General features: G+C 33.1%; 1 protein-coding gene across 2 annotated transcripts in view; it reads left to right on the top strand.

Annotated features, from left to right (window-relative positions):
- LOC144854877 (chromodomain-helicase-DNA-binding protein 1-like) overlaps positions 1–25,222 on the top strand; it is a 36,863-nt gene extending 11,641 nt beyond the window's left edge. The window contains exons 8-38 of one of the 2 annotated variants that reach the window (XM_078712879.1): positions 144–271; positions 604–829; positions 1,493–1,593; positions 2,184–2,356; positions 2,881–3,005; positions 3,607–3,823; positions 4,541–4,627; positions 4,883–5,073; positions 5,646–5,834; positions 6,117–6,261; positions 6,532–6,684; positions 7,374–7,445; positions 8,707–8,856; positions 9,307–9,455; positions 9,929–10,025; positions 10,778–10,867; positions 11,116–11,283; positions 11,654–11,838; positions 12,070–12,111; positions 12,585–12,727; positions 13,684–13,810; positions 14,412–14,562; positions 14,832–14,945; positions 15,062–15,358; positions 15,804–15,938; positions 16,586–16,764; positions 17,043–17,154; positions 17,660–17,781; positions 18,205–18,327; positions 20,138–20,239; positions 20,642–25,222. In XM_078712879.1, coding sequence (XP_078569005.1) covers positions 144–271; positions 604–829; positions 1,493–1,593; positions 2,184–2,356; positions 2,881–3,005; positions 3,607–3,823; positions 4,541–4,627; positions 4,883–5,073; positions 5,646–5,834; positions 6,117–6,261; positions 6,532–6,684; positions 7,374–7,445; positions 8,707–8,856; positions 9,307–9,455; positions 9,929–10,025; positions 10,778–10,867; positions 11,116–11,283; positions 11,654–11,838; positions 12,070–12,111; positions 12,585–12,727; positions 13,684–13,810; positions 14,412–14,562; positions 14,832–14,945; positions 15,062–15,358; positions 15,804–15,938; positions 16,586–16,764; positions 17,043–17,154; positions 17,660–17,781; positions 18,205–18,327; positions 20,138–20,239; positions 20,642–20,927 — 4,579 coding nt within the window. In that variant the 3' untranslated portion in view covers positions 20,928–25,222. The remainder of the gene's footprint in view (positions 1–143; positions 272–603; positions 830–1,492; positions 1,594–2,183; positions 2,357–2,880; positions 3,006–3,606; positions 3,824–4,540; positions 4,628–4,882; positions 5,074–5,645; positions 5,835–6,116; positions 6,262–6,531; positions 6,685–7,373; positions 7,446–8,706; positions 8,857–9,306; positions 9,456–9,928; positions 10,026–10,777; positions 10,868–11,115; positions 11,284–11,653; positions 11,839–12,069; positions 12,112–12,584; positions 12,728–13,683; positions 13,811–14,411; positions 14,563–14,831; positions 14,946–15,061; positions 15,359–15,803; positions 15,939–16,585; positions 16,765–17,042; positions 17,155–17,659; positions 17,782–18,204; positions 18,328–20,137; positions 20,240–20,641) is intronic. The other variant, XM_078712880.1, reaches the window with a different exon arrangement.
- Positions 25,223–27,347: the final 2,125 nt, after the last annotated feature.

Below are 27,347 nucleotides of genomic sequence, written 5' to 3'. Positions count from 1 at the left end.
TATTCGAGAACCATCTGTGGGCACGAACTAATAATAATAATAATTCAAATTAAGAACATAAATATTTGAATTGAAATTATACTGTATTTCTACAAACAACATTAAACACTGTTCAATTTGTAATTTATTTCAATGTTTTGCAGTTACCGTGAGGAAGATGAGAATACCACTGATTCAGATGACATAATTGAAAACCCTACGCAGACAGATGAACAAGATGATTCTGAAGTCATTGAAAAAATTTTAAACCATAGAATTGGTCGTAAAGGGAGTAAGTTCATTCATATTCTTGTTGGGAACCTCTGATCTACATAAAATAGTTTAAAGTTTGAACATGGCCCCATAAGCCCCATTTTATTCATTCACTCTATATATATATATTTTCTTTTCTGTTCATATATTTTGAAAAACAAGACCGTAGACCTAACTGCATTTCGGCATAGCGGCAGGGATTACACTTATAACCTTGTTGACCAAAAAAGAGAACTTTACAATGTCTTTCCCAGGCCTTACAATGAATGATGATCTATTATAACTTAGTTTCTAAACAACTTTTGTCAATAAAATGATACCATTTTTTGCATAACTGTGTTTTATTTTTAGAAACTGGTGCAATAACTACTGTCTATTACGTAGAAGCCAATGGAGATCCTAACCAAGATATTGACCTTGACACTGAAGAGACAGAGACACAGTACCTAATAAAATGGAGAAGTTGGGCTCATATACACAACACATGGGAGTCGGAAGAATCTCTGAAAACACAGAAAGCAAAAGGAATGAAAAAGCTAGAAAACTATATTAAGAGGGAGGAGGAAGTAAGCGAATGGTAAGAGCATAATTTTGTCATTTTGGGGCGGCTCTGTAGTTTAGTGGTAAACATACTTGCGCAACCAATGGATCCCGGTTCAAATCCTGCGACAGTACCATGTTTTTGTCATGGTCATCTCATCTGTTAGGATTGTTTAATCGTCATGGTTAATACTGTTTTTTCGAGCCATTTCTTCCTGGTGCATTCATTATTAGTCGTGCTTAGATTCCAATAGACTTTATTTGACTGACTTGAAACCAACCCATTAGAAAATGTACTAAATGCACTTGCATATTAAAACTAAACTGTGTTTACACACACTAGAGTTAAGATTTAAGCTGATTCAAATTATATCAGGGTTACATCCATGACACATGTGCTTGTGTGTAATACTCTCTTCATGTTTAACTGCAATATAACAGAGGTATATCTGGTGTAATGTTATACCACACACGTTTTAAGCTCTGTGTACACTAAACAAGGTGTGATGGGCCCAAATATGTAGTAGTGATATGACATCATCATGTCCATATATGGGCACATCACATATTTTTAAGGTTTAATAGTGTAGACAGAGCTTAAGCACAGAACAAGTAATTGAAACAAAAGTGTGTGTAAACTTAACTTAAATCTGTTATGTAATCTAATCAAATTGTATATTTTTTTCATATGTTTATATAGGAAAAAGGTAGCAAATCCAGAAGATGTTGAATATTACGAATGCCAGCATGCGATGTCGCTGCAGCTGGTTGAACAATACCAAAAAGTTGAGCGTATCATAGGTATGTATAGCCCAAAAGTAACTCAATCTGGTCCTATTCATAATACATGTAAGTAAGTACATGACTAGACAGCAACAATGTGTTTTGACATGAGGGAAATCATAGTAGAGTAGAGCTCCTCCTTTGGGACACCCATTCAGGTGACACATTCCAATAAAACGAGCAAGAATTATATATATTTCCCCTATTCAGAGGACATATATATTAAGGGCACACTTTGACAGGAGTATAATACTGTAGTGACACTAGCAGGATTTTAGGTCCCTGGGAATTGTAGACAAGCATGTTTATCAACAAATGTTATCCATTGTTCAAGGCCAAAGCTTGGCTTGAATTATTATTTTTTTTATACTAACGCCTAAAGGTCTGTCTACACTATCAAACTAGTTTGACAAAAAAAGTGAGTGCCCAAAAATGGTAGTGATATGCCCAAATATTGTAGTGATATGACATATCCATATATGGGCACATCACATACAGTTTGATAGTGTAGACAAGGCTTAAATATGATCTGTTTAAATACATTATTTTCCAACAAGAGATTTGTACAAAATACAAACATATATCAATATTTTTCTTTTCGTTTTTAGCCCATCAAGAGGCGTCATCTGATTATCCAGATTACTTTTGTAAGTGGCAAGGTTACCCATATTCAGAGTGTACTATGGAGGATGGCAACCTGATTGCTAAGAATAATCAAGAATGCATTGATGCATATCATAGGAGAAACAAATGCTCAAGAATACCTTCCAAAATCACCAGGGTAAGGGTTTTAAGCTCTGTCTACACTATCAAACTTTATGTGACAAAAAATTTGATGTCATATCACTACCATATCAGTTTTAATAGACATAATGAAACCTTTTGTAGCTAGTAAATTATTACACCTGAGTAATCTAAAAAAACAACAATAATGCCATGTAAATTTAAGTCTCGTATTCATTTCTAAACGTAGTGGTGAGCTGTTTGTACTAAGCCTCTGCATTATGTGGTAGGGTGGCCAGTTCCTTTCCATTCCCCCTTATCCTCCCCACTATTGTAAACCAGGTACTCATTTACAGCTGAGTAGACTAGGAGTTTTTGGGAATTGAACCAGAGTTTCTCTGTATGACAGTCAAGCGTCCTAACTACCCAACTCCAGATGCCATGTATCAGATGTCATAACAGATGAGATAATTTAGGTCAAATCATTTATGTTTCGTTTATGTTTATTAAAAACTGAAATGGACATAATTTTATTGGTATACCCCCTTTTAAACATTTTTCTTTTTAAAAATCTATGGATAGGTTTTAAAGATGCGTCCAAGGTTCGTGCAACTGAAAGCGCAGCCATCGTATATTGGCGGGGATGACCTTGAACTTCGAGACTACCAATTGGACGGCTTGAACTGGCTAGCGCATTCCTGGTGCAAGTAAGATTATACACTTTTGCTTTAATTGAATAATAAGATATACATCATCATATTTTATTTGAGTCAGCTTCTTCCAAGGAAGACTCGTTCGTGCTACACCATCTCTCCACTTCTCCCTGTCTTGCGCATCATGTTCCTCCAAACCTCCTTGCTTTCTTCCATATCTTTCCACGTCACCTCTTCTAAATGCCAAGCTCTCTTTACTAGTTCATCTTCGTCGTTTCTTAGAATATGTCCTGTTAATCTTAAGCTACACCCTAATAACGACTTCCCTGATTATTTCACTTAGACCTTCTTGGCAGAAGTGAAAATATATGTATAATATTAAATAGTTTAAACAAACTAGCTTTTTTAAACCATATAATCTAGTTATATATCAACATGTATGAACTTTCACCCATATATTTATATAGCCAAGCACCTGAAGATTGAGGTACTCATGGAACAGCCTGTACAGGTGCATTAAAATGTTCTAGTTATAAGTAGCATCTTTGACTGTTTCTATTCCGCTCTACTTGGCATCATTACTACATGACCTGGTTCAAGTTTACAACCTATTTTATGTACAATAATCATATATTTTATAATTAATTTAATTTAGAGAAAACAGTATAATCCTTGCTGATGAGATGGGACTTGGAAAGACTATTCAGACCATATCATTTCTTTCATATCTTCACCACGCCCACCAGCTGTACGGACCGTTTCTTGTGGTCGTACCATTATCGACAATGACGTCTTGGCAACGAGAGTTCCAGATGTGGGCGCCAGAACTAAATGTTGTTATGTATATAGGAGATGTGAAAAGCAGAAATATAGTATGTATTGTTGAATTAATAGGCACTTTGACTTGTACATCACTATGTTGATCAATACCTTATGGCATCATTTTGATGATTTGCGCATACGTAATTTAAACTGCTAAATGGCAGAACATGTTCAGTGGCATTTTGTCGTAAAGCCTGTCTTCCTGTCGACGCAATCGTCGTTGATCGTTAACAGTTCAATGACGATCGTTTTAAAATGATCAAGTTGAAATGATAACGATAGCGAGTACCTTTTCCTGTAAATCGTTAACATTTCAATGTTTATGTAGAACGATAGCGTCGAATAACATCAACAGGAAAACAGGCTTTAGAACTGAGTAGTAGTAATATTACGTCATATAACACTACTGAAATTTACCAACATATGGCGGAGAACGATCTCGCGATGATTTTCTGGGAATGTAGTAAAAGGGTTAAAATTTAAAAATTTCAGTTAAATTATATTTACAAAAACTGTGAATTATTGATTGCCATTGGTTATTGTAAATAAAGATTCAATACATGTTAGGAACTGTCCCAGCGTGTGTACAGCATTTGTAGCTACGACAATGCCATGTCGACATAGCGCTCACTCGTTGGATCTTTCGAAGTCTCAACTAGTTAATTTTAACTTACATGATTTGCTGTCAGTTCCAGGTGCCAACTTATAATAAAAAGCATCTAATACAAAGTTAATATAACATTAACAAAAATGTACTGTTTTTATAGATTCGAGAATATGAATGGTGTCATCATAAGAACAGGTTAAAATTCAATGTTATTGTCACCACCTATGAAATCCTCTTGAAAGATAAGGTGAGTTTGGTTCATACCATTTTAGATAATGTAATAAAATTTGTGCATAAAGCTCTGTCTACACTATCAAACTAGTTTGACAAAAATAGGGTGATGTGCCCAAATATGGTAGTGATATGACATCATCTTGTCCATATATGGATACATCACATTTTTTGTCACAAAGTTTGATAGTGTAGACAGAGCTTTACTCTTTCCTGCAATCATTGCCTTTTTTTATGCTAACATCTTTTAATGTCCTTTGCTTTTTGACAGTCCTTCCTTGGAATTATTAGCTGGGCTAATCTAGTAGTTGATGAGGCCCACCGATTGAAGAATGATGATTCATTACTCTACAAGACTCTGATGAACTTCAACACTAACCACCGATTATTAATTACTGGCACACCTTTACAAAATTCCCTCAAGGAACTCTGGTCACTGCTGCATTTTATTATGCCAGATGAGTAAGTACTGCCGACCTCCGACCTCTGCCAATAATCATGGGAGTCTTCCAATATTTCAAGTCAGTCAGTGAAGTCTCCCAATCTCCTGCTAAAATGAAATCCATGGATTTGGATATACAAAACAACATCTCGATAATGTATAAATTTATTATTAGGCTCTACTACAAAGGTCTTACTTTGTTAACAAAAGCCAAAAATACATTCCCCGCCACAATTCACACCTTTACCACACTTACAAACTACCTGGCATACCCATTAATTTTTATATCGCCCTCTCTTAAAAATGCTTGTTTTTCCATGTTGGGACCCTTGGTACTTTAAAGTAAAATGACCTAGCATAGCTTCTTCCCAGTTTAAATTGTAACTAATTTGTGAACTACATATTCATTAAATATGCATTAATTCATATATATTCATTTATGAAGAATAATAAATTATTCCCAAACATTTTTTTTTTAATATACTGTATTTTTACATTTATGGTAATGTATCAATTGTAAAATAATTGTTATTTTTATCAGTTTTATAAAATATATTTTGTTAAAATTAAACCATCCTGATCTTATTTTCAGGTTTATGACGTGGGAAGATTTTGAGGATCAACACCAATGTGCTGACAAGAATGGCTATGCTAGTTTGCACCAAGAGCTTGAGCCATTCCTGTTAAGGAGAATTAAGAAAGACGTGGAGAAGTCACTACCAGCCAAAGTTGAAAGAATCCTCCGAGTTGAGATGAGTGCCACTCAGAAGCAGTATTATAAGTAAAGATCTATACTATCAAACTAGTTTGACTAAAAAAGTGTGATGTGCCCAAATATAGTATTGATATACTCAAATATGGTAGTGATATGACATCATTTCCATATATGGGCACATCACATTTTTGTGTCACTTAATATTAGACAGAGCTCTATTGTGATTGAATATCTGAGTAGACAGAGAGCTTCAGCCTTTTGAGGACTTGGCTGCCTTATAGCCTACTGAAGAATAGAACTGGCAGGCATGGACAAAAACCAAAGACTAATCTTTTGTTTTATTTATAGGTGGATTCTTACAAAAAACTTCCAGGCATTGAGTAAAGGTGTAAAGGGAAGTATAACTGGCTTTATTAATCTGGTGATGGAACTTAAAAAATGCTGTAATCATCCATTACTGGTGAGACAGGAAGAAACTGCATTTGACCCACAGGTAAGTGGTTATAAATAAGAATACTTGGAGAGAGAATTAACAATTTCAGCCCAATTAAAGATAAGAATAACTAGAATCAAAATTCCATGGTATGTAACTAGCGACTGTTTCTACTACACTCCCTAACCCTCAAATATGATTTTATAAGCATGATATAGTTTATTTATCTTGTTATTTTCGAGTTACTTGCTATTGGATATAATGTAACAACCAACACACAACTTATTTTGCATTAGCAAGTTAATTAATTACTATATTACTATATTTCAGAGAATTATTCGTGGCAGTGGTAAGCTTGTACTGTTAGACAAGTTATTAACACGTTTACATGAACGTGGAAACCGTGTACTTATTTTCTCACAAATGGTTCGCATGTTGGACATCCTCGCAGATTATCTTCGCCATAAACATTGGCCATTTCAGGTGAGAAAAATATCACTTTTACAATTTATATTTTAGGTAACAAATCTTGTCTGTTATCTACAATAGTCATCTATATTGCAAAATTATACTCATCCCATGCATAATGTATTTGAGGTGTTACGTAGCGGTAGACGTTACCGGTCCATCATCTCTCGTACAAACAGCTTTTATCCAGCTGCCATTCGGGCACTGAATACGTATACCGTACAAGAGGGATGTGACACTTTGTAATTGTGTTTGTTAGTTTTTCAAATTTTCTGTTCTTGTATATCTCAGAGCAAACATAATTTCTATTTATATTTTATATGGAAATGACAATAAATGGAAGTAATTTTCCACTGATGAATAAATCTTCTAAATTGGTTATTTCATAATCCATCTACAATGATCATTTAATCAGTGCAACAAACTTTGTTTTTAGCATGATACAGTCAACGTGATTTTGGTGTATGAGTACTCTTACTGTAAGCATCACAGTGCCTGCTCTAAAAGGGCAGAAGGTTAATCATAATGTACTGTAAAAACATTTATGTTTATATCACTAGATTTATTGAAATTAGAACATTCCAATTTGTAAATAACCTTTGCAGTCAAATGAGCAGTGCACAAATTTCTTATCTTATTCTTTTTATTTAAATGCATATATGTTAATACTGTGGTGTTGATTGTTTCTTTTTCTTTATTTGCAGAGGTTAGATGGATCAGTGAGTAGTGACCTAAGGAAACAGGCTTTAGATCACTTCAATGCTGACAAGTCACCTGTAAGTACCAATGTAGTGTAGTATAGGAACAATAGTGAATCTATAAACATTCACATATACAAGTTATTGTCCAAATTTGAATTTTTAAGAGGGTGAACTTGAATATAAACATTTTACAATCTCTTCAAAAACAACCTTCATTTCTGTCTACACTATCAAATTAGTTTGTCTTTTTTGTTTTTTTTAACTTTTTTTTTTTCCTTATGTATTTCTCTGTATGAAATATGAATAATGTGATGTGCCCAAATATGGTAGTGATATGACATCATCATGTCCATATATGGGCACATCACATTTATTTTTTTCACATAAAGTTTGATAGTGTAGACAGAGTTTTAGAATACAGATCAAATATTAAAATTCCAACCAAAAATATACTTTTTAAAACTTACTATCTTTAAAACAATCTCATGAATATACTTTTAAAATTAAGTAGTGTGCTTCTTTTGTCTATAATTTTTACTTTTCTTATCTTAAAGATGTATTGTCCCTTGAAACACAAAAAAATGAAGGTCAAAATATTCTAAATTTAAATTGGCCATATCAAAGTAATATTAAAGTTATTCACTTTAAGTCGAAAATTCGAGTCAAAAACAACAATTTTACGTAATTAAAAGCTAAATTAATTTGATTACATTTCGTCTGGAAAATCGTCGCGAGCGAAAGTAAACAAAGATTTCAAACCACGAGTATACATTATGCATGATGCTAATTAGGATTGTTTACAACTCTTCACGGTTGAGAAGGTGTTTTCACACAGATCGCGAGGAAGTTTTATGAGTATGCATACATAGTAGCCAAATAAGCGCGTTGCATTATGAGATATGTTTTGATCGAAAACTTTGACTGGAAGTCAAAGTTATTTTTTTAACTAAAAAACGTCTGTATTTCAGTTAAATGATTTTTTTTCGACTAATTTTTGGTGAAAGTTAATAACTATTATGATACTTCAAAATGACCCACTTTTTTTCGAAATCTTTTATTTTTTTGGAATTTGACAAAGGGACAATACATCTTTAACAAAGGCACCTTTAAGTTGGTTTATTTATTGCCCCAATCATGTTATGCAATGCCTTTTATAATCCACATGTTTGTACTTTTGACTACATTACTAGTTTGACAAAAAAGGTGTGATGTACCCCAACATGGTAGTGATATGCCCAAATATGGTAGTGATATGACATCATCATGTCCATATATGGTTACATCACAAGTTTGATAGTGTAGACAGAGCTTAACATTGTGTGAAATGTTCTTGTAGGATTTCTGCTTCTTGTTGTCAACAAGGGCAGGTGGTCTTGGTCTGAATCTAGCAACAGCTGACACTGTCATCATTTTCGATTCTGATTGGAATCCTCAAAATGACCTTCAAGCCATGTCAAGGGCACATAGAATAGGTCAACGAAAGCAGGTATGTATTTTTATGGTTCTAAATTTTGTCCAACCTAAAGTGTACAGAATTCACTCATACTTCTATAGTAATGTCTGGTAGTGAGGGTAGTGAGACTCGAACCAAAGATCTCCAGATATATACTTCTAAAACCACTAAGCATGTGCTTGATTGTTAAGGTTAAGATTTGAGTCCAAATAAGAAGTTGGTTTTGAAAAGTAATTTATAGATGGAATTTTGCATCTGGGAAATTAAGTACAGTAGTAACTCATCTTTGAGACACTCCTATAAGGGGACACATTCCTGTGAAATAAACAATGAGCAGTTTGTAACACTATGACCAACCTCTACTCAGTATTATTTAATTTAGGTGTTTTACTGTATGTTTTTTGCCCAAAATTGACATGAAATTATGGAGTGTATTATCATAATTGATCTCTATTTTGTTTTGTTTTCAATTATTTTTTACAGGTGAATATTTATAGGTTAGTGACAAAAGTAAGTGTAGAGGAAGAGATAATTGAAAGGGCCAAAAAGAAGATGGTATTAGATCACCTGGTTATCCAAAGAATGGACACATCTGGCAGGACAGTTCTCTCAAAGTCATCGGCTCCTGCTAGGTAAGAACCATCTCACATCTGTGAGGAATACACTATGGCAAGATTTTACAACTTGTGTCAATATCAGTTGGTTTATGTTTCCATGAATTTGTATATTGAGCGAGTCAAATTGCCAAGCATTTAAAATAGGGGCGTCGTTTATCGTATCTAAAAAAGCCAACAATATCGGCATTGGTTCGAGGACGACTCGCTCCTAGTTCTGGTGGTGGAACAAGTATTCTTGGATAAGAACAATAAACCGTAGGTCCAGTGTACATAGTTATAACCTGTGTGCAGTTTAAAGAACTCAGTTTATCATTCAAACTGAGTAGGGGGTTACCCCTGTGAACTGGTTCACAAAATAGGTCCTGTATCAGGGGGATTACCACCTATCTGATAGGACAGTGATTAATTTACTATTGGTAAACCTTGGCCACATTGCCTAAAGATAAAAATAAATATACTGAATGTTTCCATAAATGTTTGTTTTACAGTAACACGCCGTTTACTAAAGAAGAATTGTCCCACATTCTTAAGTTTGGAGCTGAAGAATTATTCAAAGAGGCAGATGGGGAAGAATCAGAGTTACAGGCAAGTATAGATACCGCCCTCTGTCTGGTGACTATGGACAGTGAAAATAGAATTAATATTAACCTACTACTACTTTAGGTTCTGAATTATTGTAGGGCCTTCTGTCCAGCTTATTAGGGACTTTACGAAACACGTCAGTCAGGGAAGGACGGCGAATATCCTGTGTTTGCTAGAGCATAAAATCAGAAAGAGTTTTTATTAGTTACGCACCATTGCGCGAAGACGACGACCGGCAGTATATCTCTCTTGTCTCTGGTGATACAGCATAGGCCTAGCCTAATTCCTAGCTAGGGGCCTCGCATTCAAACGCTGCTTTTAACACAGCCATTTTAACCCAATAAAAATGTTATTTCATTAAACAATAAAAGTTCAAATATTATTAGTTTTTAAAATTCCATGTTTAAGTGTAATTTGAATGAACTGTATATTTAAGGTTATATATAATAGTCGTTCTCCATAAACAGGAAAATGGCAACTTTATCGTCCTCAACAAGTTAAGACTACGGAATTTCACGCTAAGCTCCGCCCACTTTGTTAAAGCTCACGCATAAATTATTCATGAGCACCTTCCTGTGGCTTCCCGTCGTGTTTCGTAAAGTCCCTATTGTCACCTCTGCACCCTGGCCTAGAGAGTCCTCTTTTTACAAATGTAATAAATAGAAATATCGAGAAACATGAACCTGCCAAATGTTAGACAAGATTGTTATTATTGTTCCTACTAACCTTTTCATATTTATTGTTTTTGTTTTCAGGAGTTTGATATTGACTCAATCTTAGAACGAGCAGAAACGCATGAATCAGAAAACGCTGTTGCTGGAGTGGAATTCCTTTCTCAATTCAAGGTTGGTTTTCTGCACTTCTTTTGTCCATTTGTTCATTGACCTATGGTTTTGCTATCCACGTATTGTGTACAGATATAAAATCACAGTCTTTTTGAAAAACTTCAACAAGTTAAGATGCTTGGGAAACAGAAATAAAGAGAACCATGGAGAAACCATGTGGAGAAATAAATAACAAATTCAAATGGAGCGAATGAGTTCCACTGTCCTAACCGCTCAGCCACTCACTCATTACAATTGTATTCTTACAGGTTGCCAATTTCTCAACGGTAGAAGAGGAAGAAGTGTCGTCTGAAATGGGTGCAAATTGGGAAGACATCATTCCGGTGGAAGCGAGGAGTAAAGTTGAAGAGGAAGAAAAACAAAAAGAAAAAATGGATTTCTATCTCCCACCTAGAGTGAGAAAACAAGTGCAAAATGTAAATTGCATGATCTTGTTAAAAAAGACTTCAGAAGAAGCATTAAATTAAATATGTTAACATAACAATATTGATAATAATGCTTTAGCTTAGTATAATAAATATAATAGCACTGCCGTTTCAAACCATTTGGAGAATTTGTCATGTTGCAACATTCCCTTTCACGTCACTTTGTTTCGTAACCCTTTGTCTGTCTGTTTGTTTTCCTTCTATGGAAGAAAATAGTTACATATTTGTATAGGAATAAAAATTATGTCTATAATACAATATATATTAATAAGTGTAAACAAAATTGTGTATTGATTGTGCAAAATAGGTTTAAAAGGTTATTAAATACATGTAATTCATCGTCTTTGACCTTTATTGACAGATGTCATATCGTGACAACAGTGATTCTGAAGGGTCATCAAAGAAACGTAAAGGACGGCGTTACTCGGGAACGAGTAGCGAATCAGAAGACAGCGATACTGGAAAGAAGACTAAACGACCTCGTGGACGGCCTCGAACTGTTCCACGAGATACAATTACAGGGTTTACAGATGCGGAAATTCGACGGTAAGTAAAAACATATTTTCGCCCTACATGCACTTACCTCAATTTGTTGTTGTCTTGTGTTACCAATCTGGAGTGCAAAGAAGTCATAAGAATGATAATTGCACAAACTTCATGAATATTCATCAGAATATTTTGTTTTTGTTTTAACTATTCTTCATCTACGTACAATATAAAATGCTATTTCTACTGTTTTAAACTTTATGTATTTAATAAACGTATGTTTCACAACAGATTTGTGAAAAGTTATAAGAAATTTGGAAGGCCACTTACAAGGTAAGAATTAATACTGATTTGCTTTAAAACCATAGACATAACCTGCTCCATATTTGGGCACCTAGTACACTAAGTAGTGGTCCACATAACCCCTTAAATGAGATATTTACCTCAAGGGGTAATAACTTAAATATGATTATTTAAAAATTCTTTGCCTTCTCTCCCACAATCGCAATGAGTTCTTTGCCTGCTCTCCTGCCATGTATAATATATTTGACTTTGCCTAAGCCTCATACATTTCCTCCTCCAAGAACTGACATTTGGCTTCTACTTGCTAGTTTCACGTCAAGCTCCCTACTCTCTCCTTGTCCTTTCTATACCACAACTCTATGATTTGCATCATAATACAGTTCGGCACTTGTACGCATAAAATGCATCACTGTCACAACTTCATGTGACATACAATAAATGTTGTTTAAAAATTGCATAAAACCATTGCATTTGATAATAAATAACTGTACTCTACAATTCAGACTTGAGGAAATTGCCGGTGATGCTGAACTGCAAGAAAAATCACAAGCGGATTTAAAAAGACTTGGTGACACGTTACACAATGGGTGTAGGCGAGTCATACAGGAATATGAAGAAAGGTTAAAACAGGATGCTGAGTTTGATGGTAAGAACCGTCTAAACAAAAAAGTGTGGTGTGCCCAAATATGTAGTGATATGCTCAAATATGGTAGTGATATGACATCATAATGTCCATATATGGGCACATCACATTTTTTTGTCAGATAAAGTTTAATAGTGTAGACAGAGCTTAAAACCGTAACAGATTGAAACTTATAAATGCAATACAATATCCAAAGATTAAAGCTCAGGTGCAGGCATGAATTTGAAATATAATATCTGGTTAAATGTACATAAAACAAATATGTGTAACTGAAATCAAGACTAAAATAACAATAATTTCCCTTAAAATGGCCAAATACAAAATTTGACAAAATTCTGGTATAAAAGCCAGACAGACTTTTTTTTCAGTAGTTAGGTAGTTTAACCAATGTATTACCATATCCGATGACTCCCTAGAAAGTGCAAAAACGTTGGTGGGTACACAGTGGATAATTTTTCTACTATAGCATGAAAATAAATAATAATAAAACACCAGAAACCTATATTTAGGTATCTGGGATATTTTTTACCATGCACACTGTTTACTTTTCCTATATTGTTTTAAAAAATGCCTCTCTATTTACAACTTTTGTGCACAAAAGAATAGGGATTTTACTGTGTAATTGAACTATCTAGTCCTGCTTTTTAGCAATTGCTTATCATTTATGCTTTCTATTTTGAGGTAGCCCTCTTGCTAATTGTGCTGTTCCAACATGGCACTCCAGCCTTACTGAACATAACACAAATGTACTTGAATGCATACAAAAGATAGCCTGTAGAATAATCTTGGATGTTAGGTATATTATCTCATATTTAGATGCTTTGAAAAATGTAAATTATTATTACCCTAAAAGCTTTTCGAGAAAGCATTGTCTCCCAATTTTGCTCCTTCTACTTTATTTGAATTACTCCCTAGTTCCCTCATGATTCTGTTACAAACTTACAAATTGTTTTTAACAGGAAAGAAACGAGGAGCAACATTAAAGTTATCAAATGCAATCATCAATGCACCGTCAGTTATGAAGCATGAGGAAGAGTTGGAACCACTGGCTGTCATGATTCCAGCAGATCCAGCACAAAGAAAAAAGTAAATTAATAAAACTAACTTTATTTTGTTGTTGTTATTTAATTAATTTCACTTTCTCTGCTTTATACGGCCATACTGCATTGAAACACCGGTTTTCATCGGATCACCGAAGTTAGGCAATGTTGTGCCCAGTTGTGTTCTGGATGGGAGACTGTCTGGGATCGCGGCGAGTGCTGTATATACTGAGAGTGATGGTGTAATGATAATATCGGACTAGCATGTGATAGGCATGGGTTCAAGGTTATCTGTACCATACTAATTGCCTCGTCCTTCGGATGGGACATAAGGTCTTTGATCCCATGTACATAGTGCCTGTTAAAGAACTTGGTACACTATTTGAAAAGAGTAGGAAATCATCTCCTGGTGTGCTAATCTGGTAGGCGCTGCACTGCTGGCTGCTGTGGGTCCGTGTAGGACTTAATCTGAATTTCTAGCTAAGCGTGAGGACCAGTATAAATACCTTTACCTTTTACCTTATGGTAACGGAATGGTTAGGGACCCTCAAATATGTCTGCATACTCAATTGCCCTATCATACAGTATGACGTCACCACTACACCTGCGCTAAATTCATAAACTAATTTAATTGATAAAACTTACAGATATCAACTTAGCTGTAAGGTAAAAGGAACCAATTGGAATGTGGATTGGGGACCAGAAGATGACTCTAATTTGATAAAGGGGGTGTATGAATATGGTCTAGGCAGCTGGGAAGCAATCAAAATGGATCCACAGTTACATTTAGATAAAAAGGTAAGAATGTTTAATATTTTTATTTATTCAAAGCAAAATAGCAAATTAATCATAATTTAGTTTAGTGTATACGTCTATTTACTTATTTATTAATCTAATCGAGTTAAATGGCTGAGTGGGGCGCCATTTACTGTACCTAAAAGAGCCAACAACATCGGCATGAGTTTTACTACTACTATTGGTAATCCTTGCCATAACAGACATACTTATAATAAAATAAATAATTATAATAAAATAAATACTTATGTTAACTTTCTTTCTATTTATAGATTCTTCTTGATGATCCTGGTAAAAAACCACAAGCTAAACAACTTCAACAACGTTCAGATTACCTTATAAAACTGTTAAAAAAAGAAATGATATCTGAGCAAGAATTAAAACAAGTAAGTTTAATAGTTTATTAAATTAAAATTTATAAATTTATCTTCTGATTTTATTTGTCCAAAATCTGATTTATTTGTTAAAGAAAAAATTTAAAATAAACTGATTTTTCCTTTAGACAAAGAAAAGTGTAAAAGATAAAGAGAAAAATAAAACAAACCGTGCAAAAGACAATACAGTTCCATCCAAACCAATCAAAGGAAAAATACCAAAGAAAAATCGGAAAGGCTCTGGAAAAGTTGTCGATGAAGACGAAGAACGAAAACGAAAGGAGAACTTAGAAGAAGGAGAAATCGATGACGACATGGAGGATGACGGTCCAGTTGTAAAACCCAAGAAAGGACGCCCAAAGGGAAAGAAAGGGAAGGAGAATAAAGAAATTAAAGAGGAAGACGAAGATAAAGATAAGAAGTCTGTAAGTAACTGAATTGATGATAAGTAAATGAAAAAAGAAAATTGTGTTTTCAAAATATTGCATAACTAAACACCCCTCCCCCATTAACATCAGATTATTACCAGGTTGTGAGTACTTGATAAACGGATCATTTCAACTAGTTTTTTTTAATGGCCAAATACCCCCAGGGTGGGCCTAATTGTGGGTCAGTACATTGCATAAACCCCCAACCCCATGAACTTACATCAGATTATTACCGAGTTGTGATTACCTGATAAACAGATCATTTCAACTTATTCTTATGACAAGTATATATTCACTAAAAATATCCACATCTCCCAGGGTGGGCTTAATTGTAAGTCAGTATATTGCATGATAAAAACAAAATAGTTTGTTATATTTCAATTTGTTTCATGTAGGTTGTGTTATTATGTATAAATACAGCCTATTTGTTTGTTCACTATAGATAAAACAAAAAGGTGGTTCTAGAGGTAAAGGTGGACAGTCAGCTCCTATGCATTTCACTGCACATAGTAATCCAGTACCACTGGTAGAGTTCATTGAACCTGATGGAGACTTAGATGAGACAACATTCAGTGCGGTATGTTATATTAGGGAACTTTCAATTTGCGATGACCAAGGAACTAGTTAAAACTATTCGTGGCATGAAACTTTTGTGAATTTCAATCAGTACATTACGTTAATTCACTGTACACATGTAGAGAGACAGTTGTGGTGGATTCTAGGGCCAGTGACACAATATGCATAGGTCCTAGGTTGTCGGAAATCAAAAAAGGGCCATATTTTATTTGTGTTCATAATAAATTAAAATATACATCATTATAAACTAGACATTTCTGTTTTGAAAATTTGTTTTGACAAAAATGTTTTAAAAGAACAATTTGTATTTTCCCAGGCTAACATTGCAAAGGTAGATACTATGTCTTTTACCAATAGTAAATTAATCACTGTTCTATCAGATAGGTGGTAATCCCCCTGGTACAGGGGCTGTTTTGTGAACCAGTTCACTGGGGTAACTCCCTACTCATCTCAAATGATGAACTGGGTTCTTTAAAGTGCATATGGGAGCAAACTGTACATTGGACCTATGGTTTATAGTCCTTATCCGAGAAGAATTATTCCACACCCAGAACTAGGAACGAGTTGGCCTCGAACTCATGCCGATATTGTCATTGTCATATTGTTTCTATAAAACTAGAAATTGGATTCACCTCATTTTTTTTTTAGTGTAAGGAAAGAATGCGTCCAGTAAAACGAGCTCTCAAACTGTTAGACAACCCACCGGAAGATGTGTCGGAAAGCGATCAGCTTAATCACACACGTCAATGCTTACTCAAGATTGGTGATCGAATCAACGAATGTATTGCAGAGTTCACAGGAGCTGAAAAAATGTCTGAATGGAAGGGGTAAATAAACAAAGTTAAAAATGGTTCTGGGGGATTCACCTTTGACCCCACCTTTGATGGCATGCAAGATTATTTGTAAATACAATCAGGCCCACTGTCATAGAGAAACTAGACTGCATTTATCAATCCTATAGTTTGAGAAGCTATCTTGTGCCTTTGTTATTTTATTTTTGTTAATTTGCAAACTGTATTTTGTTTTTAAATTTGTTGCAACTTTCACATCGCATTGAAAATTTCTTTAAGCACTTTTAATCATAGAGGAAATTATTATCTTGTAGATACTTGTGGACTTTTGTAGCGAAATTTACAGAATTTGACGCCAAGAAACTGTATAAATTATACAAGCATGCAAATAAGAAAAGGGCTGATGAAAGAAACAAAGATCTAGAGGTAAGCTGTTTATATTTATTCCTTTAGTGATATATAAAATGGGAGCACTGAGAAGAGACAACAGCTGTCAAAGACAACTATCGCCAAAAGGCAAGTCTCTCTCCAGTAACTCCAGACAATCAAATCAAATCAGAAAAGATTAAGAATTACATGTACATACATTATGTACTATGAAAATCAAATTTGTAACAATAAATGTATGAATAAAAGAATTATTGTTGGTTTTCTTTCTGCATACATCACAATATTTTTTAGTAAAAGATAATAGAAGTGACTAGTATCAAATAGTCAATAGTACATAATGTATGTACATGTAAATGCTGTTTTGTTGCTATTTCTATCAAACTTGAATATGTTGTGTAAGAGTCATCCAGAAATTATGTCTCCTGAAAATTGATTTTGAGTCATGCTAGAGACTTCATTGTGGCATGAAAATTAAAGATTCCATCTTCTAATCATCTTTGTTTCTTATTATGTTAAAAAGTGTTCTTTATTCTATATGTAGACTAAGCAACCTAAGCCTACATCAGGGGCTGCAACAAAGAAAAGACAAGGAGAAATACACCCAAACGGTCCAGGGACCAAACGAATACATTCCAGTGGTGACTCCAGTCGAGATCGTGACAGGTAAGGCCTTTTAGGAAAATTAGGCGATTTCTTATTGATTTTGGATATAATATTCTGCACTACAAATTCAGTTGGTTTCAGCAGTTAAAACTTAGTCTATGTTGCACTTGTCTTCCTTTAGAGTAGAATGCTCACATGTTTTTGTATGTATTTTTGTATTATTATTTTGGTTGTGTGTTTGATGTGTGTGTTTACTGTGGTTTCATCACCACAAAATATTTGAAAATTACAATGCAAAAGACGGGATATAAAGTTCAGCACTTAATTTTACAATTGTTAGGTCCTGGGTTCATCATTGAAATGCCACTGTTAATGTATTTTTATTTAAGTAGTTTAAAATATTTTGACTACACAATCTTAGAAATAGATTTTCAGGTTTATTGTTTAAATAACATGTGTTTTCTTACACGGCTCATGCTTTAGACACATACCAGTGTCCACTGGTAATACTGGTCATTATCACCCCTTCCGACCAACAGCGCCTCCCTTCAGGAGACCACCCCATAATGAGTATGGGGAGAATCAGGACCAATCCAGCAGGGATAGGTAACCCAACTACTTTTCTATTGCAAAAGAAAAAAAAATGCAAATAATTCATTTATTATGATTTCTTCCTTTGCTTTGAACTGAAATAAATAATTTAGTAATAGAAAACTACAACTAGAAGGTATTTCATTAGATGTCATTCATATTAAATTGCTTTAATTTAATATGTCAAAACAATATATATATATAAATACAGGTTTGTTCAGCATATAGAGCAAGATACATTTATTAGAAGGAATTATGTATTGATGAAGAAAATAACTTGACGACGACATTCAAGCTAGATGATAAACATGCCATGTAATTTTAGTGTCCGGTGGTGATAACTGGTCACAAATACTCCAATCAGATTAAAACAATTTTGGCCGTTTTGAAAAATCAACTAACACAATTTTTTCAGTTATCTCGACCTGTTTAATCCATTAGTACTCTCTTAACATTCAACTAGATTATCTAGTTCATCTCGCCATAACTTGATATGAACTGTTAGCAATTTGTCATAGTTTATTACATAATCAGCTTTAGTTAGCAGCACAAGTATATAATGGTTTTTTATATACTCCTGAAAACTTAAATAAATGTCTTAATCCAGGTGGTACAGGTGCATTACATTTACATAATTGGCAATATGATAATTAGCTAAAATACAGCTTTTCATTTGGTTTATAGTTTACCAGCATTTTCCTGCTAATGCAATCCATTTTATCTAATTGCTTATAGTAGTTTATAATCAATTTAGTTTGCTTTGACTTGAAATATATAACTTATTAATCCAGGTGTTACAGGTGCATTATTTGCATATTCTAATGAGTCATACTTTATTGAACAGATATTAGCTAAATGCACTTTCTATAAATAATAGGGTAAATTCTGGTTTCAAAATAATATTGCTAAGGAAATACAAATGTGGTTTTAAAACGTAAATTTCAGGTTTTGGATATAAATATATACATTTTTGTTGTTTTTCTCCAATAAAAATTTTATGTTTGTTAATTTGTAATGTCTATGTAATGTTCACAATTAATAAGATAGACATTATTTTCAGCAAATATCAGTTCATCAGTTCATGTATATTAAATTTGCTTTTTTCTGTAGTATTAAGGGAGTGGTTTTTTTTATCAATGTTGCTTTGTAAAATTTGTTTTATTGCATGAAAATCTTGTAAGTTGTTGGCAGTATGATGTACTAACAATATATTTACAATCAAATTTATTTACACAATGTTCACATTTACATTTACTTTTGGCTTGAATCGTCTTAGAAATTAAAGCTGAATATGTCCAGTTTGTATACTGTAAATGATGAAATAAGCTCTAACGAAGTATACCACATTTGGTACTAATGGCAGTGCATTTATACAGAGTCCCATATCAACAGCTTTCCAATTGTCTGAGACAGCTAAAAATGGGTATTTACATGCTGCTCTAGTGTGCATGAACAAGACATTTTAAAAATGAATGATTTTGTACATGCCATGCACTGGCATTATAGACCATAATTTAGATCATACTTGGATGCCCTAGTTTGAAATGTATAGAACCAAAACTGCTTAGGCAAGGTAAATTTGGTAAAGTAAATTACAATATCAGCCTACCTTGCCCTGCTGTCCACTAAGAAAAAATCCCTCTCCTGTATTAGTTAGCTTCCGGCCCTACTGTAAGTAAGCAGCTAATTTGTGGTGCTTTTTTGTTTTACTTTATTTCATGCATGGTTATAAAAGCTGTTAGTATGCAGTATTTATAGGCCATTGAACAACGTTGTTGTTGATAATCAATTATTTTAACACTAGCTATTTCTCTCTTTCTTTTAGGTCGGACTTTCACTCAAATCGTTCTCATCACCATGACAACCACTGGTATGACCGGGAAAGGGTGGGGAATTATGGAAGAGATCGGGATAGGGAGGACAGTAGGTATGTGATGAAGAATTTACATATTATTTTGAATCTCAGAGCATATTTATTAATTTTCTGGATTTTTGTACTTAATCAGAAGACCAGGAATAGAACATCTACCCTTTTATTGTTGTTTACTGTGTAAATTGAGTCAAGTGATTTGGTGGTTTAAGGCAGGGGCACCGCAAACCACAGCCATAATATAGGCACAGTTTCAAGGCAATCCTTTGTCATAGTTCTGGTAGAACAAATCTCTTCGGATAAGGACTGGAGGTCCAGTGTATATATCTCAGTGTGTACTTAATAGAAACTAGTGCATCATTCGGAAAGAATAGATGTTCCATTTCAGCCACAGTTGTTAATCTGGAAACCACAAGAGATAAAAGAGGTTTACCAAATTTAAAACATTTATTCCACTAGGTATAACACAGATCATAAAAGAAGTGCTACTGGGTCGGGAGCTTCCAATTCAGGTCGTCACCAACCATATTTCCGGGATGAGCGTCACCATGGCGATAAGTCTGAATATCTATCACACAGTCAACATCAAGCAGGCAGTCGAGATGAGCGGTTTCATCACTCCCATGCAGACACTAAACGTAGAAAAATTGAACGTTCTGAGAAACGGAGGTCGTCGAGTTCAGGGGACCATTGGGGAGGAGGAGATGCAAGTTCACCAAATAAAGCTAAAGGTCACCATCATTGAACGATAATACCAAGGTAACAATTGTTACATTGTCCAGTTATGGTAAAAAGACTTGTTGTTCAAAGCCAATTGTGTTACTATAATTGTATGAAGTTAATTATATGTGGTTACATTGTAGTAATAAACAAATTGTGTTACTATAGTAACATAATATTGTTCCATAGCAACATCATACATCAAAGCAAGAATATTGTTACTATGGTGATATAGTGGAGCTACATGTCCATGATTGCTAGAAAATAAAACGTCTCAGCTCCGAGGAAGCTGGCGGAAGCTACACCAAAATATAGTCATGAGCAGAAGGTGACCATGCTGAAATTGAATAAAGAAATTTGTTTAGATGACGACAACGTAAAGATCATGGTGAACCCTTATGTAATACTAGAATGTAAATGATTAAAACTTGATTCACATAAAAATCATAAATACTAGAAATGAATTGCAAAGCGTGTTGGTTCACAACATCATGTTTGGTCACACCACCGTGCTGGTTCACAACACCATGTTGGTTCACACCACCGTGTTGGTTCACACCACTGTGTTGGTTCACAACACCATGTTGGTTCACACCATCGTGCTGGTTCACACCACCGTGTTGGTTCACACCACCGTGTTGGTTCACACCACCGTGTTGGTTCACACCACCGTGTTGGTTCACACCACCGTGTTGGTTCACACCACCGTGTTGGTTCACACCACCGTGTTGGTTCACACCACCGTGCTGGTTCACACCATCGTGTTGGTTCACACCACCGTGCTGGTTCACACCATCGTGTTGGTTCATCCTGTAATTCTAAAATCTATATTGCCTTGTGCTTGTCAATTTTATTTGTAAATGTTTTTTTATTTCTGTGTGTGTTTTTTATTGATTGGCATGTAATTGTGGCTTCTGATTGTCAGCAATATAACAAATGGATTGTTATTAATTTTTCTATAAAAAAAATGTTAATATATAAAAAAAGGGTGTGGACTACACCTAGTTAAATAATCATGCTATTCAAATTTGTAATCATGAACTTACAGAATGAAATTATCATTGTAAAAACAATGCATAAGGCTGCTTTCACACTAGGAAAATGTTTGCAACCTGTACATATACGCTGTTCACACTTGGAAAATGTTTGAGAACTTACATACAGTATGCTGTTTGAAGTCAATCCACATGCAGCAATATGTCAGGCATGGGTGTGGTCAGTTCCCCAATCATATTATGTTTTCAGGAAAGCTTCACTTCATTTTTTATGCTACAATTTGTTTTGTGTCCGCAAAATTATTCACCTATTGTAAAGCCAGCATCAGGTGGTATTTTACCGTAAAAATTAATTATATTAGACCATGCATTTTCTACACAGTATAGTTCTATAATGTCAAAAATCTGGTTTCCAACCGCATTTTAAATAAGAGGAAATAATTTTGAACTATTGGCTGTGAATTCTGGCTTTCTTTGCAGACAGTTAAAAGCGGTATTCAAACATTAAGCTTTCATTTTAATCACAGTATGTGAATAAGTTATCAAGTGTTACAAAGAAAGTATATTTTTGTTAATCGATATATTTATTGCTTGTTAACAATCATTGCCAAACCATTTTCACGATCATGATAAATTCCAAAAATAACATATATAATAATTAATATAAATATTTTGTCAGGTCAATCTGAATAAAAATGTATTTTTTATCTGTCACTGGTTTCACAGTGCAAGTCCCATTGATTTCTGCTCATAATTAGGTTTATATATCATTTTAAATATAGTGTATATTTTGCATACCTGCAATAAACTCCACCTGAATAGAATTTATATCTTATTATTGTGAATGAGATGTTATTGAAATGTGTATGATGGTTGAATATTGTAATCATGAAAAAATGTGAGAAATTTTACACAGTGCTGGAAGACAGTGTCATATTAAGAGCCTCTACAAAATTAACATCTCTAATAAAAAAACAATTCTAGTGCTGGGTATTTCAACATTTCTTTTAGTTTATATTTACATCAATGTCAAATAATATTAATGTAATTAATTATAAATTTGTATTGTCACTTAATAAATATTATTTGTCATGGTGCTTGATGAAAATGACATTTTTGTAATATTTATTTTTGTTTTTGCATTTCCTTTTAATCCTAAATCTAAACCTCGCACTGTCTTCCATGTATCTTCCAATATCAAGCTTTGATAATGTCAAAGAAAATTAAATGAAACAATAGATATGAACATTCTCATACAGTAGTATTCATATCATGATTAATCTATATTATTGTAAATTATTTAATAATTTGTATTCCAAACAATTTATGTAATTGAGTTTAAATTCCTCAGTTTGCAGTTAACCTTGAGGACCAGAATATATACCTTAATCTTAATACAATGCTCTGTTTAACAGACAAATTTGACGGTCCTGGAGTAGGCAAATGAAATACTGTTATTGTACAATAATAGAATTTATAGGTTATTTCATTCGTCCCAACAACTACTACAATTGTTAAATGTAGCTTTTCATCATGTAGTTTTGAATTTACTATATTATTATTTGCAGCATTTAATTAGATTAAATATTTTATTTTTTATTGAAATCTATTGTACACCGATATAGTTTGTTTAATTTTGATTGCATTTCTGTTTATTGTGTATGGAATTGGAATCATGAGATGATTTAATTATTTTGTTTATGCATTATATTTTCTGGACTGAAAGAACTGAGATTATTATTATTATTAAATAATATTTAATAATCATATTTAATTATTATTATTGAATAATAATCACATTTAAACATGTGTTGTCCCCCAAATTACACAAACTTTGAATAAGCCATTTCGCACTTTTTATAAAGTTGATGACTTCAGTAGAACAAAGAAATTTAATACGATAATGTTTTCTCTAAAAAGACAAATAAATGGTTAAATTCAAGCAAAACCACACCGATTTGAATTACAGTTTTTTCAGGTAAATCATTTTTTTTTTCAATCCAATTTTTGGTCAAAGTGAATAACTATTATGTGACATTAAAATGGCACATTCATCATTTAAAAAACTAATTTGTTTCAGGGGGACAATATATCTTTATTTGTAGTACAGTTTATACCATTATTGTGAGTGAAAATGAATGTGTGTAACCCAAAGACTAAACTGTTTAAAAGTTTTTTTTACATCTTTATTTTTAAGGACAAGATAGTTCTTAAAGAACAGTATATGCACTGATTATGTTTAACTAATATAGTATATAACTTACTTCAACTTCCCTCTCATTATTTGGAGTAAGTACTGTGCTGTAGAATTCTTAAATTAACAAGCATTTTCACCTTTGACATCATATTGACATATATCCAATTTTATTTTTTTCCTATTTGTAAAGAGAACAATTGTTCAAATCTAACATTGAATGTCGCAATGTATCATCATTTATGAAATGAATCGTGAAAATAATTAAAAGTAAAACGCTTTTTAACTTAAATATGAGAAATATATTTAATATGTAATGAGGTATAAAAAGTTATTTATTTGGAATAATTTTACTTCTCTTTCAACTGTAGTAAAATATTCAAATCATGTGCTATTGACTAAAACATTGGTAATGGTGGGGTTTGCTGTTTTATTTTTATCAATTTGTGTTTAAAAAAATGTAAAGTTTGGTGTTATGTAAATATGTTTCTGAACAGATTTCTTTTGTATGGATGTTTCTTGAGGTCAGAATCATGATTCTGACTAAATTACACTATATTGTGTATCTGCATGTTAATGCACCTCTTTGTATAAACCTGATTTCTGTCACAAAGCTAGCCGATCAAGAAGGTTACATTACAAACAAATAATTGTGTTGTTTATGAATGTTGTGTACTGTACTATTAATCCAAGTCATGCCTATTCAAGGGCTGACTCAAATTTGTGTTTGGAGGAGAATCATGCTTCTAATTCAACTAGTAGGGTTCGGACATAAATATTAAAACATTAAATATTGTATTAATAAACATTCATGAATTACGTATACTCCAGTAAGTTATCTAATCAATTATTGGATTATGTTTCCCGATTAATTATGGCTTATTGGCATTTTAGGTTATTTTTTTAAATGAATTAAAAACATTTGTAAAATGTTTCAATCCAGAATGTTATTATTACATTGGTTTAGATTTCGGTATTGTTTTCCAAGGGGATAGATTGCAACACAAAATACTGTAATTGTATAATTAATTGTTTTTCTTTTCTTGTTTCAATGTGTCCAGCAACAATGTTGGCACTTCTGTACAATAGTCTGTACATTTACGCAGTGAAAATAAAAGGCAACATTTGTAAGAGAAATACTTTTTTCAGTTAAGTTTCTTTCCCAAGTACTATAGTACAGGGATTTTTTTTTATATATATATAATAATTTCAGACATGCACAGAACACGTAATTTGACTGCGCATGTTAATTATTATATAGTAACCAGTTATGTAAAAAATATAAGGGTCGAAAATGTGCTTTTTTTCGAAAATTTCCCTGTACTAGTACTTGCCAAATTCTGACCTTACTATTTTTCGATATAACTAGTTACTATAGCATAATTGACATGCGCAGAACATATTATTTTACTCTGCGCATGTTAATTGTGATATAGTTACAAGTTATGTCAAAAAATATAAGGGTCGAAAATGTGCTCTTTTTCGAAAATTTCCCTGTACTATAGTACAGGGATTTTTTTCAAAAACTTGCCAAATTCCGACCTTACAATTTTTCGATATAATTGGTTACTATATCAAAATTGACATGCGCAGAACATATTATTTTAATCTGCGCATGTTAATTTTGATATAGTTACAAGTTATGTCGAATATAAGGGTCGAAAATGTGCTATTTTTCGAAGATTTTTCAAAAACTTGCCAAATTCCGACCTTAATATTTTTCGATATAATTGGTTACTATAGCATAATTGACATGCGCAGAACATGTTATTTTACTCTGCGCATGTTAATTATGATATAGTTACAAGTTATGTAAAAAAATATAAGCGTCGAAAATGTGCTCTTTTTCGAAAATTTTCCTGTACTATAGTACAGGGATTTTTTTCAAAAACTTGCCAAATTTTGACCTTACTATTTTTCGATATAACTAGTTACTATAGCATAATTAACATGCGAAGAACATATTTTTACTCTGCGCATGTTAATTATGATATAGTTACAAGTTATGTCAAAAAATATAAGGGTCGAAAATTTCCCTGTACTATAGTACAGGGATTTTTTTCAAAAACTTGCCAAATTCTGACCTTACTATTTTTCGATATAACTAGTTACTATAGCATAATTAACATGCGAAGAACATATTATTTTACTCTGCGCATGTTAATTATGATATAGTTACAAGTTATGTCAAAAAATATAAGGGTCGAAAATTTCTCTGTACTATAGTACAGGGATTTTTTTCAAAAACTTGCCAAATTCCGACCTTACAATTTTTCGATATAATTGGTTACTATAGCATAATTGACATGCGCAGAACATATTATTTTACTCTGCGCATGTTAATTATGATATATAGTTACAAGTTATGTCGAATATAAGGGTAGAAAATGTTCTATTTTTCAAAAACTTGCCAAATTCCGAGCTTACTATTTTTCGATATAACTAGTTACTATATCATAATTGGCATGCGCAGAACATATTATTTTACTCTGCGCATGTTAATTATGATATAGTTTTAAGTTATGTCGAATATAAGGGTCGAAAATGTGCTAGTTTTCGAAGATTTTTACAAAAACTTGGCAAATTCCGACCTTACTATTTTTCGATATAACTGGTTACTATAGCATAATTGACATGCGCAGAACATGTTATTTTACTCTGCGTATGTTAATTATGATATAGTAACCAGTTATGTAAAAAAATATAAGGATCGAAATTGTGATATTTTTCGAAAATTTTCCTGTACTATAGTACAGGGATTTTTTCAAAAACTTGCCAAATTCTGACCTTACTATTTTTCGATATAACTAGTTACTATAGGATAATTAACATGCGCAGAACATATTATTTTACTCTGCGCATGTTAATTATGATATATAGTTACAAGTTATGTCGAATATAAGGGTCGAAAATGTTCTATTTTTCGAAAATTTTCCTGTACTAGTACAGGGATTTTTTCAAAAACTTGCCAAATTCCGACCTTATAATTTTTGGATATATCTGGTTACTATAGCATAATTGACGTGCGCAGAACATTTTATTTTACTCTGCGCATGAAAATTATGATATATATGATAGTTACAAGTTATGTCAATATAAGGGTCGAAAATGTGATATTTTTCGAAAATTTCCCTGTACTATAGTACAAGAATTTTTACAAAAACTTGGCAAATTCCGACCTTACTATTTTTCGATATAACTGGTTACTATAGCATAATTAACATGTGCAGAACATATTATTTTACTCTGCGCATGT

The sequence above is a fragment of the Antedon bifida genome, chromosome 10, assembly GCF_963402885.1.
Source record: "Antedon bifida chromosome 10, ecAntBifi1.1, whole genome shotgun sequence".
NCBI lineage: Eukaryota > Metazoa > Echinodermata > Crinoidea > Comatulida > Antedonidae > Antedon > Antedon bifida.
This window is presented reverse-complemented; position numbering and strand designations above follow the sequence as displayed.